Below are 13,233 nucleotides of genomic sequence, written 5' to 3'. Positions count from 1 at the left end.
CACCTGTGCTATATCACAGGTGTTCCTAAACTAGTCCAAAAAATGCATTCACGTAAATATAGATATTTAATGGGGAACTACATTATTCACGCCATTTTATTGAAATCAATTGCACGCACAGGCAAACATAAAAATGCTAATATAATGACACACGCATACATACAACCAGTAAAAATGTATCAGCCAAAAAAAGACGATGCGTTTTACTACAGTTTAATGTTTTTAAGATATCTTCACTATTATCCTTCAATAGAAAATGAGAAAAACCTAAAATGTTACCACTTTATTTCCATAATCATTAGATTAATCAGTTGCTTTATTTGGGTGGAATGCGCCATTCATTGCACTATGGCATTAAAAGGTACTTTTTTTATATCCCTAATGCATAACTTAAATGGGTATGTGGCGTACTTCTTTTAGAAAACTTGCCAGTAGATATAAGTGAAGATGTTGTGGGGCTTACTGGTGTGGGAAATTCAATGCTTCTTTGTATTTTCTTCGAAATAAATGTACAAGGTTGGTCTAAGTTGTTCTTAGATATAACAGATACGACAAAATTCGGCACTCCACCGAAAATGACAGCGGTAATTCAAAAAGCCAACCGATATGCTTTGATATATTTTATTTATTGCAACGTTGGGGTAATGGTATATGGGTTGGTATCCATATTTGATACAGGTAAGGGTATATTATGGCATATTTAGGTATAGAAATTTAATATAATTAAAGGTCGTTGTATGAGATTTAACGAGGAGAAAGGTCTTCATGAGATTTGTGGTACGGTTACGCCCCTATGGTGGCCAAGCAAAGATATTGATCCTGTTACTAAAATTATAATTATTTGTTATCAAGTATTTTCTGCAGGTAAAGTAAACAATAAGAGTAATATTTGTTTTGTTATTTAAGTTAAAATAAAAATACAAAACCAATGAAAAGTTTGCAATGAATTCGATTCTAGTTTTTTATATTCCACCCTCTGCAATATTGACATTCGTTCCTTGGGAGGCTGCAGAAGTAATAATCGCAAAAATTGATCATCTTAAAGATTTATTTAAACATGCATTTAATACAAAAGATCCAGTTTTGCAAAGAAAGAGGCTAAGGTTTTGTATACAGTACCATCAAGATATTTTAAGGTAATATATCAAGTATATGTTTGATTTTAAACTTACTACCTGGTACCTTTAATTCTTATAGTATAATTTAATAGTAATGCATAAGATCTCTGAACTCGACAATAATTTTAAGTTTTTATGTCTGATTTTTTTTAAAGAATTACTGGAGAACTTAATAATGCTGCTAAACGAGTTTGTGGTCAGTTATCTTTTGTTGCTGCTGTCATACTGAGCTGTATTGGAACCCAAATGTTAAAGGCAGGATAAATTAAATAAAATTATAAGTATGTATAAAAAATTCGTGTATTTTTGTAGGAATACTCAATTGGTGCGGTAATTCATCTTATGGGGTATATGGTAGCTGTTTTCTTAGTTTGTCAGACTGGACAGAAAATAAGTGATGAAGTAAGTTTCGTATTAAAAGAACAAAACTTATGAAAACTAGGTTAGATCTAAATAGATGAATGAAACTAAAGTTAAAGTTAAAGTATTAAAATATGATTATTATTATTATTATTATTATTATTATTTAGACCTATGATATACAGGATTCTGTATATGAATCTGCATGGTTTGAGGTAAACCCACAACTTGCCAAAGATTCACAACTTATTCTACTTCGCTCGCAAAAGCCAATTTCAATGGAGGCAGTACCATTCGGAATATTTAACTATAATTTGCTTATAATCGTAAGAAAAATATGCTTAAAAATATAATTGCCCTTTAATAACATTTTATTTTATTTCAGATTCTTAAAACATCTTATTCGTATCTTACTTTAATCAACAAAACTGCTTAGATGTTAATATATATGCAACAATTTATTATATAAAAAATATCACTTGAGGCACTTGTTTTAAGGTTAAAATAAAAATTTCCATCAAAAGCATTATCTATTCTTCGTTCAAAATATTCCTAACTCATAAAATATTCAACATTTGTAATGTAGGTAAGCCTAAATTACTTTAAAAACGGCTACTGAAAAAAACGACGCTATTTGTATTTTTTAAACGCCGTTTATGCAAATAACATATGGTTAAACTCCATGGTCGCCCATTGAGGTAATTTGTATGGATGGGTTTAATCTTTCGCCGAAATTACAGATTACGACGGCTTGATTATCGATCGGGTAAAGGAATAAATTAACCGATTGTTATTTTGTGATTTTATTAAAGTTTTAGTGGCCTTTTACTGTTTTTCTATAGTACGGACATACATATTTTTATTTAAATTTTCAAAGTTACAGATTTATTCTGTTGCGTAATGATAAGGCTCCAGAAATAAAATTTGAATGACTAAACTAATGCATACTTTTAACAAGTTACTTACTTCTTCAACAAGCCAATGATTAGGAATTATATTATATTATTATTATACTATTGATACTTCAAAAGCCAATATATATATGCATCTACATTCAATATTTTAAAATTAAGATTGTAGTTATTGTAAAAAGCGTGATCTTAGTTGGCTTAAGGAAAATTGTAAAAAGTATGTAATTTTTATTTATTGACTTGTAAAACAAAAGAATGCAAAAAAAATATTTTGAAAAAATAATATGCAATACGCATTAATAAAAAAAATTAATAAATCAACAAAATCTTGACCAATCTATATGTTTACCATATTTATTAATAGCCAGATCAGAAAACATTTTTTAGCTTTATTTTTAACCATCTCTCAGAAGTTATCTATTCTGTTATAATAACGACACGTTCTGAACTCACTAAAGAAGCAAGTATGCAAAATGTATTAACTTAAAAAGAACAAAGTTTGCATATAAAATTAGCCACTATCATTCAAAGTTCGCACTACTTTGACATTTAGTGAAATTCGAAAACGTTTCTGCCTAAATTCTTCACTAACCTTTGCATTCACTTTTCTTTGATAGAAATTCGAAAAAGGCTCTTATTTAAGAAATATAGAAACTTGACTGTATACTCATTGTACTTTTATGAAATACTCTTGTTTTATTAAAATAGCATCCAATAATTTACAGCTGCTGTAAATCCAAACCAACTCAGATATGCAAACAAGATTTACTAAGAACCTCACTATGGTTGAGCATAGACACATGGCACTATCAAGCAAAAAACTACCAGATCATATAAAATCTATGAAAAAAATCTCATACTTTTAGAGTGTACTAAAGAAGGTATTTCCCGAAAATCTCCTGAATTCCCATAATAAGTACTTTGAATTAGAAGTAGGCCAAGCGCGATAATATGTGTAGCCAAATTTTAATAATTGTGAATTGAAATATTACGTGTTTGATTTTGAGCTGTAATTGTATGGCTCTGACTGTTATAGAGGTGAGTTTGATTTTATTATAATTTTCTTGTTCCTAGTTTAGGTTTACTATGTGTCTTGTAATCTTTGTATGAAGATTAAATAAATAAAAATAATAATAGTAATAAATGTCTTTATTAAGAAAAATACAATTTCAAGAGGAAAACTACATTTCTCAAAAGGCAAAGTCTAGCTGACTTTAAGGCCAGCTACTCAAAATTAACCCTAAAATTTCATATAATATGACAAATTATAGATTAAACAATAACCTAAATTAACTAGATTAATTAATTAATTTTATTTAACAATTTTTTAGCTTAGCAATTAATAGATACGATATAATCTAATAGCATATTAAGAGGCTATACCTTAACATAACGTTTTGCTGAGAATTAAAAAGTATTTCTTTAATTTTTTTGTGAAATATAAAAAGATTTTTTAAACTAAAATGTTTGATATACTTAATATACAATGATACTATATTATACAGTGCATCCCAAAAGTTATGTCTAAATTCAGGGGTGTGTCCGAAAAAAAAAACGCTCGAACCCGTCGATTTTTATTAAAGATTGCGCATTTTTATACGTGAAGTTTGTATACACAGGGTTGCTCAAAAATAAATTACGACCATCAACATAATTTTTTCAAACGAAAGCATCTTTTTTTTATTTAATTTTTGAATTTCGCGTGGAATTCTACGTATGTTTCATGCATCATGTGCTATACGTAAAGTCAACAGTTATCGAAGAAAATACGACCAAACATTATTATTGAAGTTCACCTTACGAGTCACCTTATCTCTGAAAATTTTTATACAGAGCAAAATTTCATTCATTCGTGTTTTTTTATTGTTGGCTGGTGACCGTGTATTTTCATAGAAACTGTATGACAGTTGTACGCCAAGCGGATATTGTCAAGTGTGAAGTGCACGAGCAAAGTTGCGGTTTTCACACTGGTAAAGTTAATGGAACGAGAAAAAATAGAAATTCTGAGCATGGTTGGGTTTGGTGATAACACGTACTCAAAGAGAAGCTGCTCATTTATTCAATGAAATCCATCCTGATCGTCCTTCGACATGTCAAAAGGTGGTGAGTAGATTAGATGCTAAATTTAGAGAATTCGGTCATGTTAGAGATCTGCCGAAATCTGCTTGTCCTGCTCGAGATGAAAATAAACAACTTGACATTTTGCTTTCTTTGGAAGAAAATCCATGCACTCCTCTATCGCAGATTGGGGCATATTTACACATGGCGAAATCTATAGTTCACCGAATAGTTAAAAAGCACAAATATCACCCCTACAAAGTTATTCCTGTACAAGAGTTATTTGATGACGATTTCGATAGGCGAAATGAGTTTTGTGAACGCTTACAAAACATGTGTCTAAATAATAATTTAGTAATAAATATTATTTTTTCCGATGAAGCCACGGTATGGTAGTGTGAACAGACAAAATTGTCGATATTGCGCAACAGAAAATCCGCATTGGATAATGGAGGTAAACAGCCAGTACCCTCAAAAACTAAATGTGTGGTGTGGAATAGTGCGCGGAAGAGTAATAGGTCCCTTTTTCTTTGAACAGACTTTAACGGGACAAGTGTATCTCGATTTTCTCTAATTTGAATTAGTTCCAGCATTACTAGCTCTATTTCCAAATCCATTGGACCCAGACTATCCTGACGAAGAACTAATTTTTCAGCAAGATGGCGCTCCTCCGCACTATGCTGCCACTGTGCGTATACTTTTGGATGAAACCTTTCCCAATCGGTGGATAGGAAGGAGAGGACCCATCGAATGGCCTGCTAGGTCGCCTGACCTAACACCAATGGACTTTTTTTTGTGGGGATACCTTAAGTCGAAGGTATTTGTTAAGAGACCAAATAATCTAGACGACTTGAAAGAGAGAATTCGCAGAGAAGTGCACGTCATAACTCCGGAAATGATTGAAAATGTGCAACGAGACTTTATTGATCGCCTTGGGTATTGTCAAGCCGTGAATGGCAACCATTTTAAACATTTATGTGAGGATCTTAGGAGACAGATCCCAGGTATTGCCGAAAGCCCGCCTGCAGGCCCATAGCGCGCAGGTGGCCTTCTTCATTCTGGTGTCTGGTGGATGATCGTACCAGGAGAATTTGGGATCTAACTTGATTCCCAGAAATCGAACTGTCCTGGAGTAATGCAGCTACACGCCACCTAGAGATATAACAGGGAACGTGCCAAAGTTACGTCTCCTCGTGAATAGTAGGAGCTCTGCTTTTTTGGGGTTAATCCTGAGACCCCCCGAGAAGCCATATGTCCACCATACGCAGGGCTCTCATCATAGGGCCCCGCATTGAGATGGCGTCTTTCCCCGGGCAAAGGATTACCAGATCATCAGCGTAGGCCTGTGTGTATAGGCCAGCATTGTTTAAAAGAATTATCAGGCTGTCGACCACAAGGCACCACAAGGTAGGGGACAATACTCCTCCCTGCGGGCAGCCCCTAGCCGCCAACGTTTCAACAATCTCGTTGTTGAGCTGGGCAGATACATGACGTTTCGAGAGCATGGCCTCTGTCCAGCTAACCAAACAGAGTTCTAAGCCGCGGCTCTCGAGTGCTTGGCAGATTAATGCGAAAGGGGTGTTGTCGACCGCCCTTTCGTCTAGGAACGCACCCAAACAGGCCTTGCCACTAGCCAGAGCACCCTCCACCTTCCTCACAAGGTGGTGTAGGGCCAGGTCCGTGGATTTGCCCGCCTGATAGGTGTATTGGTGGTTTTTTGACCAGGATGCTTTCCTTAAGATACCGATCAATCCGCCTCTCCATCGCCTTCCGCATAAAGCTAGTAAGGCTGATAGATCGGTACGATTTAGGATCTGTAAAATCGCTTTTTCAAGATATCATGTATAAAATGCTAAAGTATTTATGAATTCTTACTTGACTATCCCTCGATCACTTGATGGTCCTTCCAAACGGCTGTAAAGCTTATCATAACCTACTCTTGTTTAGTACAGTGGATAAAAATCAAACAAAAAATAACAGTACAAGGTTATCTAGATTCAGTAAAAAGAGGATTATTATGAGGAAAAATAAAGAGCCTTATTTCGACTACGAAATTACTTACGGGTTTCGGCATGCTTACAACAACTTATAGACAACAAAAACAAACAAAACTAACCACAAAAGACTCACGGAGTGTAGTCATGCCACAAACTAATAGTAGCTTCACATGAAACATCTTCTTAAGGTGTGTAATATGATCAAATTATAAATACTTAATAATATTGACTGGACACCTAAAACTCTCCCACGATTTTTTAAATATAAGTAAACGCTATCAATAAAGCCAATTCTGGATGTGTCAAAAAAGGTCTATAAGGTGCAAAGCTTTGAATCCTTTTAGACTAGCGTTTGCATCCTATAGAATTATCTTCAGGTTATAAGGGACTGTAGCAGTAGGACAAATTCCAAATAGTAACCGACTCATCCGAAGGTATATACTGGCCTGAAAAAGGCCTAAACTATTCTGTGGCATCACCAGACGACCCCTAATAGAAATATTTAGAAAAAGAGTTATTTTCAACAGTGTCATTTTCTCAGAAAGACATTTATCCAAAAATAAAAATACTTTGAGACAATTGATTTTAAATTAGATCAAACTCCTTTGAAAATTCTTTGAAAAAAAACAATTAAAAATATATAAGAAGACCATATAAATAGTTTATAAATAATATTAAGCATTTAATATGTAGAACATGGCGGTACAGATTTTTTTTTTAATATAAGACGCCAAAAATGGCTAAAGGACCCAAGGCAGTGATTTAACGGCTGTTCTTGATTAATGCAGGTCACGGGAAAATAATTTAACGGTGGACCTCACACGGATGATCTGATATAAGATATAATTCGAATTCTTATACATACACTATAAAAACATTTAAATTAAAAGTTAAATTATTTGGATTTTTAAAAAAAACATTGACGATTGTTCATTTGGCTGATATTCGCTAGATAATCGCATATCTAATTAAAGAAGATTGGTTAAAAAAAAGAAATGGCTAATAATTTATATAGCTATAAACCATTTTTTTTAATAGTATTTAAAAAAATTAACAACGGATTAAAATTCATCAATTTTTAATTAAATTGAATTTGAACAAAACCACATTTCTAATAGTTCTCGTTAAGTATCCTTCCAATATACATTTTTTTTTATGTATGTATGTATGTTGTTTGAAGAATATTGGATATATGTCTAAATTTACTTATAAAAAAAAGTTAACATACTTTTGCTACCTAACCCGATTAATATTATAAATACTCCTTTCGTTAACACCCTATTTTAAATAAAACTTTTAACAACTTGGTAATATTCCTCAATTTGATGCAGGTTGCTTAAAACTACTGGCGCAGTTCGGATACACCCAAAACACTTATTATTCTCCGATATTCCCTGATTTAAAGCACTTCTTAATCGGATCGAAATTGTATACGCAGTTCACCTAATTTATTTCTTAATTGGAAAATAACCGCGGTCCGAGTTTTGATGTATTACACGATAATAATACACTTTTGCGTTTACGTACTGTACGCATATTTTTCGGTAATAACTAGTGACGAAAAAAATAAACGGCTTAAAGTAATAATTTTCGATATTGGGAGCGTGTGTGTCAAAATGGGTTATTGCCTTGAAGATAAAATTCTGATCGGCGATGAATTAAATTTTTAATAATTAAAAGTAAGTTTTTTGCGTGCCGTATTAATTGTTTTATGAATATGTAATTTTGGCAAAAACCATATTTATCATATAGAGAGAATTACTGAGCAACCATAAATTTAAGCGGAAGAGACTACAACCCATATAGAGAAATAGAAGTGCAAAAATAAGAAAACATCAAATTAATAAAGGAAACTAAGAACCTAGAGTCAACAAGTCAACCTTGAGTGTTTTATTTTAAAGAGAAATCTTGGTAGTAACTGAACTACATATATTGTAGTGCTTTTACCCAACTAATTTATCATTTAATGAATTCATTTATTTACACAATTTACTACAAAAACACAGTCACTGAACTGACATCCGACTGCTATGGGTAATGCGGCTCATTATATACTCGGCAGAATGTTGTTCCAGAAGATCGCTAACCTTCGAGACTTCGCGCGGTGTGCCACTTGTGGCTTTTCGGTATGAGGGAGAATCAGCTGATTTTTCGAAGTTTACAATATCGTTGCAATATATAGCAAATGTAAAATTTTAGATAATACTTTAAATTATTTAGTGATCGATATCCCTATAAACATCCGATTAGATGGCTAGATCCAATAGAGGATCAGCAGATCAAATTGGACGGTTACAGCAGACCCAAGAATTTAAATATCTGCACTTACATTGTACTCTTATAAGTTTACACGTTTTAAATCCAATCCAATAAAGTCTAATTGCTTAGGTCCAATGCAGGATCAAGATATCGAATTAGACCGTTACCAAGAATTTAAATAACTGCACTATAGCTTAGCTATAATCTGGTAAATATAGCTACTGACTATCAGGTTTGCATGGTTACTCTGTTTCTTTTTTTGCCGACCATTTGACTAAATTAATGTGCAATAATCAGTCTTGCAAATAAAGCAGTTTTGAATTGTTTAATTTCTAGAAGTTATTAGCTGCCTACACCTTTCCTACAATTTATTGGAAAAAAAACCTAATTTCCTTAATCAATTATTTCTTCACAATCAACAATTTACATCTTGGTTCACAGTCCTCTAAGACTTATGTAATAGGGCTGTAAATATTAAAAAACAAAGGTCATGTTTAATATGTTGCCTAAAAGGAAAATATAATTAAAACAAGAAGAAAAAGAGTATAAATATTTACTTACTATCAAGCTGAAATATTTTATGCAAATAGAATCATTAGACCACTTTGCTGCAATACCCTTCTTAGTCCTCTTCTAAAATTATATAATAATCTAATCAATATATAATAAAAATAGCAATATCTATTAAACGCCATATATAACTAGTGGTAAATTTTAATACAAATTTTTATTTGTAGTATGTACAAGAAATATATTTATTTTCTATTTATAAAATGATCTGAATCTATCGTTCCTAAGTTTTTGAGGGAAATGAAGAGTAATAAATAATATATAATTATCTTTGGTCAACGCTTTTTTTGTAGATGGACAACTAGCATTCATTTTATAATATAAAAATTTAACAACTCTCCTACAACTGTTATAGATCAGTACTAAGCTCAACCATTTTCATCGCTTACATTAATGATTTTAATAAAGAGAAATTGGAGTATTACTTGACAATTTCAAGGCACTTTAATACCGTATAAAATTACAGGAGATGACAAAAATTTATATCGTAAAATTCTTAATAAGTTCTAAAATTAACTTTAGTTGAAATTGTTTTAGTAGTGTACAAGCAATTTTCTCTTATTCTTGTTGTTTGTCATTTAATAAGGTGTAAATAGATATGAGGACTATATAGAAATAATAAACGAGGGGGTCAGTGGAAAAGTGGTATAAATAACATTTTTCCATAATTGGAGATAAGTGCACTAGTGTATAGTTAAAAGGTATATCTGTTTAGGAGAAAAATGGTACAAGTTCTATTTCAACATTCTAGCGCCATCTATGAATTAGTAGCTGAAGCTCAACTCTTAAACGGTCTTTTCGTTTGGGAAAAAGTAGTACAAGTGCACTTTTACCATTTTTCTATTTAGTAAAATAGTAAACAGTGCTTGCATTATTGAATACGTTCTAGTGTTTTGCCAGTGACTAAAGTGACTTTCAAATAATAATCTCGGTATTTTCTACTAAAATGGAGAATGGTAAGTTTGTTTTATTAACTAATTTGTAACCATCACATGTTCGTGTAAAAATTTAAATTGCCGAAATTTATTTCTAACCTTACTTTTAGAGTTTTCGATTTTTAACGAGCCTGGTACTTCTAAAACAAATTTTCCTGATAGAAAATCGAACAATGGGAATACTCAAGACAGTGACGATTTGCCATTATCAGTATTAAGAAACCGACAAGGTCCAAGTGTTGAAGGTAAAGTTCGAAGTTGTAAATTTAAAGGAAGTGTCTGCCCTTACAGCAGCATGTATTCGGTTTAAAAACTTTGTTTGCCTGCAACCTCGTTTGAAGTGAAACGGTGTTTTGGGTAAAATGTTAGACTTGCATTTTAAAAATTCGATGGGTTCGAATCCCAGGGATTTATCCGTAACAGTAGACAAATCCAAATTTAAAATCGTAAAGTAAAACTATTAATTTCTAACTTTACTTTCAGATTTTTCAGAGTTTGACGATTCTGATGCTGACAAAACATATTTTCCTGGTAATGATTCAAGCGATGGAGGTTCTGAGGACAGTGACGATTTGCCATTGACAGTACTGAGCCACACAAACAGTCCAACTATTGAAGGTATAAAAAATAAACGAAAGAAGAGAGTTAGAAGGCCAGAAGGCCATAAGAATTAAGTGCGAAAAAAGTTGCGGAATAGCGGCAAAGCATACGTGGGACATCGGAATCAGCCCAAAGGTGCTAAAAATTTTACTTACTTTGTCCACGATTGTCGATACAAGTGTAATAACATCTCTGAAGTAGACGCACGGCGAATTTTCGATGGTTTTTGGGAACTGGGTAATTGGGATTTACAGACTGCATTTATCTCGTCTAGCATTAAAATTGAAACTCCCCTGAGAAAGAAAACTAATGCAATATCCCATAAGTTGAAATCTGTTAGTGTGACCTTGAAGAATTAAAGGGTTTGCAAGGATTTCTTTTTAAAAACGTTAAAAATAAGTAACGTTAGCACGAGTTGTTAACAAAAAGACAGATGTCGGGTTTGTCATACTTGATGGAAGAGGAAAGGCGCCAAATCCTAGTAGAATTTTAGACGAAGACCGCGATCTGATCAAAGATCATATTAACCGATTTCCAAGTCACTATTGTAGAAAGGATAACCCCAATAAAAAATACCTGCCTTCTTACCTAAATGTCAAAAAAATGTACAAATGCTATTTGCAGTTTTGTGAAGAACAAGAGAAACGTCCTGTTAAAGAGTGGCTTTATCGTGATATTTTTAACACGGAATTTAATCTCTCGTTTCATCAACCGCACACTGATACATGCAATAAATGCGACAGTTTTGATATTTTACTGAAATCTGGAGATGAGGAACAGAGAAGGAAGGTACAAATAGAAAAAGGCGTTCATCAACGGAAAGCAGAGAATGCACAAGAAGAAAAAAAACGGGCGAAGAAGCTTGCTCAAGAGTCTGCAGGTGAAACTGTGGCCATTTGCTTCGACCTTCAAAAAACACTACCAACTCCTCGTTTAACGACGAATAAAGTATATTACCTGAGAACTCTATGGACTTACAATTTTGCTGTCCACGACCTTGGCAGTAATAAGGCTTTTATGTATACATGGGACGAAAGCATCGCTTGTAGAGGATCTTCCGAGGTTACGTCTTGTTTATTGAAGTTTGTTAAGCAACTGCCAAAGACGACAAAAAATATTATAGCGTTCAGTGACTCCTGCGGGGGCCAAAATAAGAACAAGAATGTATTAAAATTTTGGATGTACGTTGTTCAAAATGTTGACATACAATCTGTGGACCATAAATTCTTAGAGCCGGGGCACACTTATATGGAGTGCGATGAAGACTTTGCATTAATCGAGAAGCACAAGCGCCACCTTCAATACGTATATGTACCTACTGAATGGAATGAAGCCATTAAAGAGAGTTGCAAGAAATTCTCTGTAACACAAATGATATCGGCCGACTTTTTCTGCTTTTCAGAGCTTCAAGGTATAACTACCATTGTTCGCAATGACAAAGAAAAAAGGAAGATTGCCTGGAGACAAATTAGATGGATAAGACTTGAAAAAGATCAACCATTTACAATGAAATTTAAAGACACTCTAAGTGCAATAATTGAATTTTATGAAGCAGATTGGGCCCTAAGAAGCAAAGGAAGACCATCGGCACAAAAACTTTGCCCCTTGTATAATGAAGCACCAAAAATAAAATTTCTTAAATGGCAAAATCTTCAAGAGCTATTGCAGTTTGTACCTTCGGTATACCACAATTTTTACAAGAATTTGGCACATGAAGATTCAAAAAGTCAAAAACGGAGCAGGCAAGAAACGGCACCTAAAAAGAAAACCAAAGCAGGTGCTGGCAGTACAGAAGAGCGACGTGACAGCGACGAAGATATAGTAGATGAAAGTGACAGGATTATTTTAGAAACTGATGAAGATTATATAAGACAAACTGTATTCATTAAACTTTTTTTTCACTTCTTTGTTTCAGAATGTTTAAATAAAGTATCTTTTATGTCACTTATACTTCTTTTACCCCAAATCATCATGTATGGCAAAATGGTATAAGTGAGAAAAACTAAGTTTTTTAGAAAAATACGATATTTTTAAAACCCGGATATATAAGTCCAGAAAACATTAGAATTTTTTAAATAGATATACGTAATCATTCTTGGATTTACTTTTACTAGGATTTTACTATTAACTTTGACCTTAGATTACTCAAAATCATGTTAATGTTACTTATACCACTTTTCCCCTGACCCCCTCATTTTTGAAATGCTGTTTAAATAAAAGCATAACAAAATTTCACATAAATTTTCCCAACAAATATGTGAATCATCTGGTTTGGAAACAAAAGGTACATTCGCAATTCAAGATGTTCATATAAAATAAAACCTGTTTACATTTGTTGTTTACGTATCCTACTGAATATATATCGGATTTAAGGTTGTGTACAAGAAAATAATAGAAAAACTGAAAGTTTTTTAATATAAAATAT

The 13,233-nt window shown here is 32.9% G+C and overlaps 1 protein-coding gene across 1 annotated transcript; it reads left to right on the top strand.

Moving 5' to 3' along the window:
- Nucleotides 1–153: 153 nt before the first annotated feature.
- On the top strand, nucleotides 154–1,963 carry LOC126739593 (uncharacterized). Its single transcript, XM_050445349.1, has 8 exons — nucleotides 154–361; nucleotides 421–678; nucleotides 730–864; nucleotides 959–1,136; nucleotides 1,274–1,373; nucleotides 1,431–1,520; nucleotides 1,649–1,804; nucleotides 1,864–1,963. The coding sequence occupies exons 1-8, from the start codon at nucleotides 175–177 to the stop codon at nucleotides 1,912–1,914; spliced, it is 1,155 nt and encodes a 384-aa protein (XP_050301306.1). The 5' UTR covers nucleotides 154–174; the 3' UTR covers nucleotides 1,915–1,963.
- Nucleotides 1,964–13,233: the final 11,270 nt, after the last annotated feature.

Source organism: Anthonomus grandis, chromosome 8 (genome assembly GCF_022605725.1).
Source record: "Anthonomus grandis grandis chromosome 8, icAntGran1.3, whole genome shotgun sequence".
Taxonomy (NCBI): domain Eukaryota; kingdom Metazoa; phylum Arthropoda; class Insecta; order Coleoptera; family Curculionidae; genus Anthonomus; species Anthonomus grandis.
Note: the sequence above shows the minus strand (reverse complement) of the source record. Positions and strands in the feature narration are given on the sequence as shown.

Coding starts and splice junctions, on each gene's coding strand:
- LOC126739593 (XM_050445349.1), top strand. CDS start 175: ATGTATCAGCCAAAAAAAGACGATGCGTTTTACTACAGTTTAATGTTT. Junction 865..958: donor TTATCAAGTATTTTCTGCAG/GTAAAGTAAACA, acceptor ATTCGATTCTAG/TTTTTTATATTCCACCCTCT. Junction 1,805..1,863: donor ACTATAATTTGCTTATAATC/GTAAGAAAAATA, acceptor ATTTTATTTCAG/ATTCTTAAAACATCTTATTC.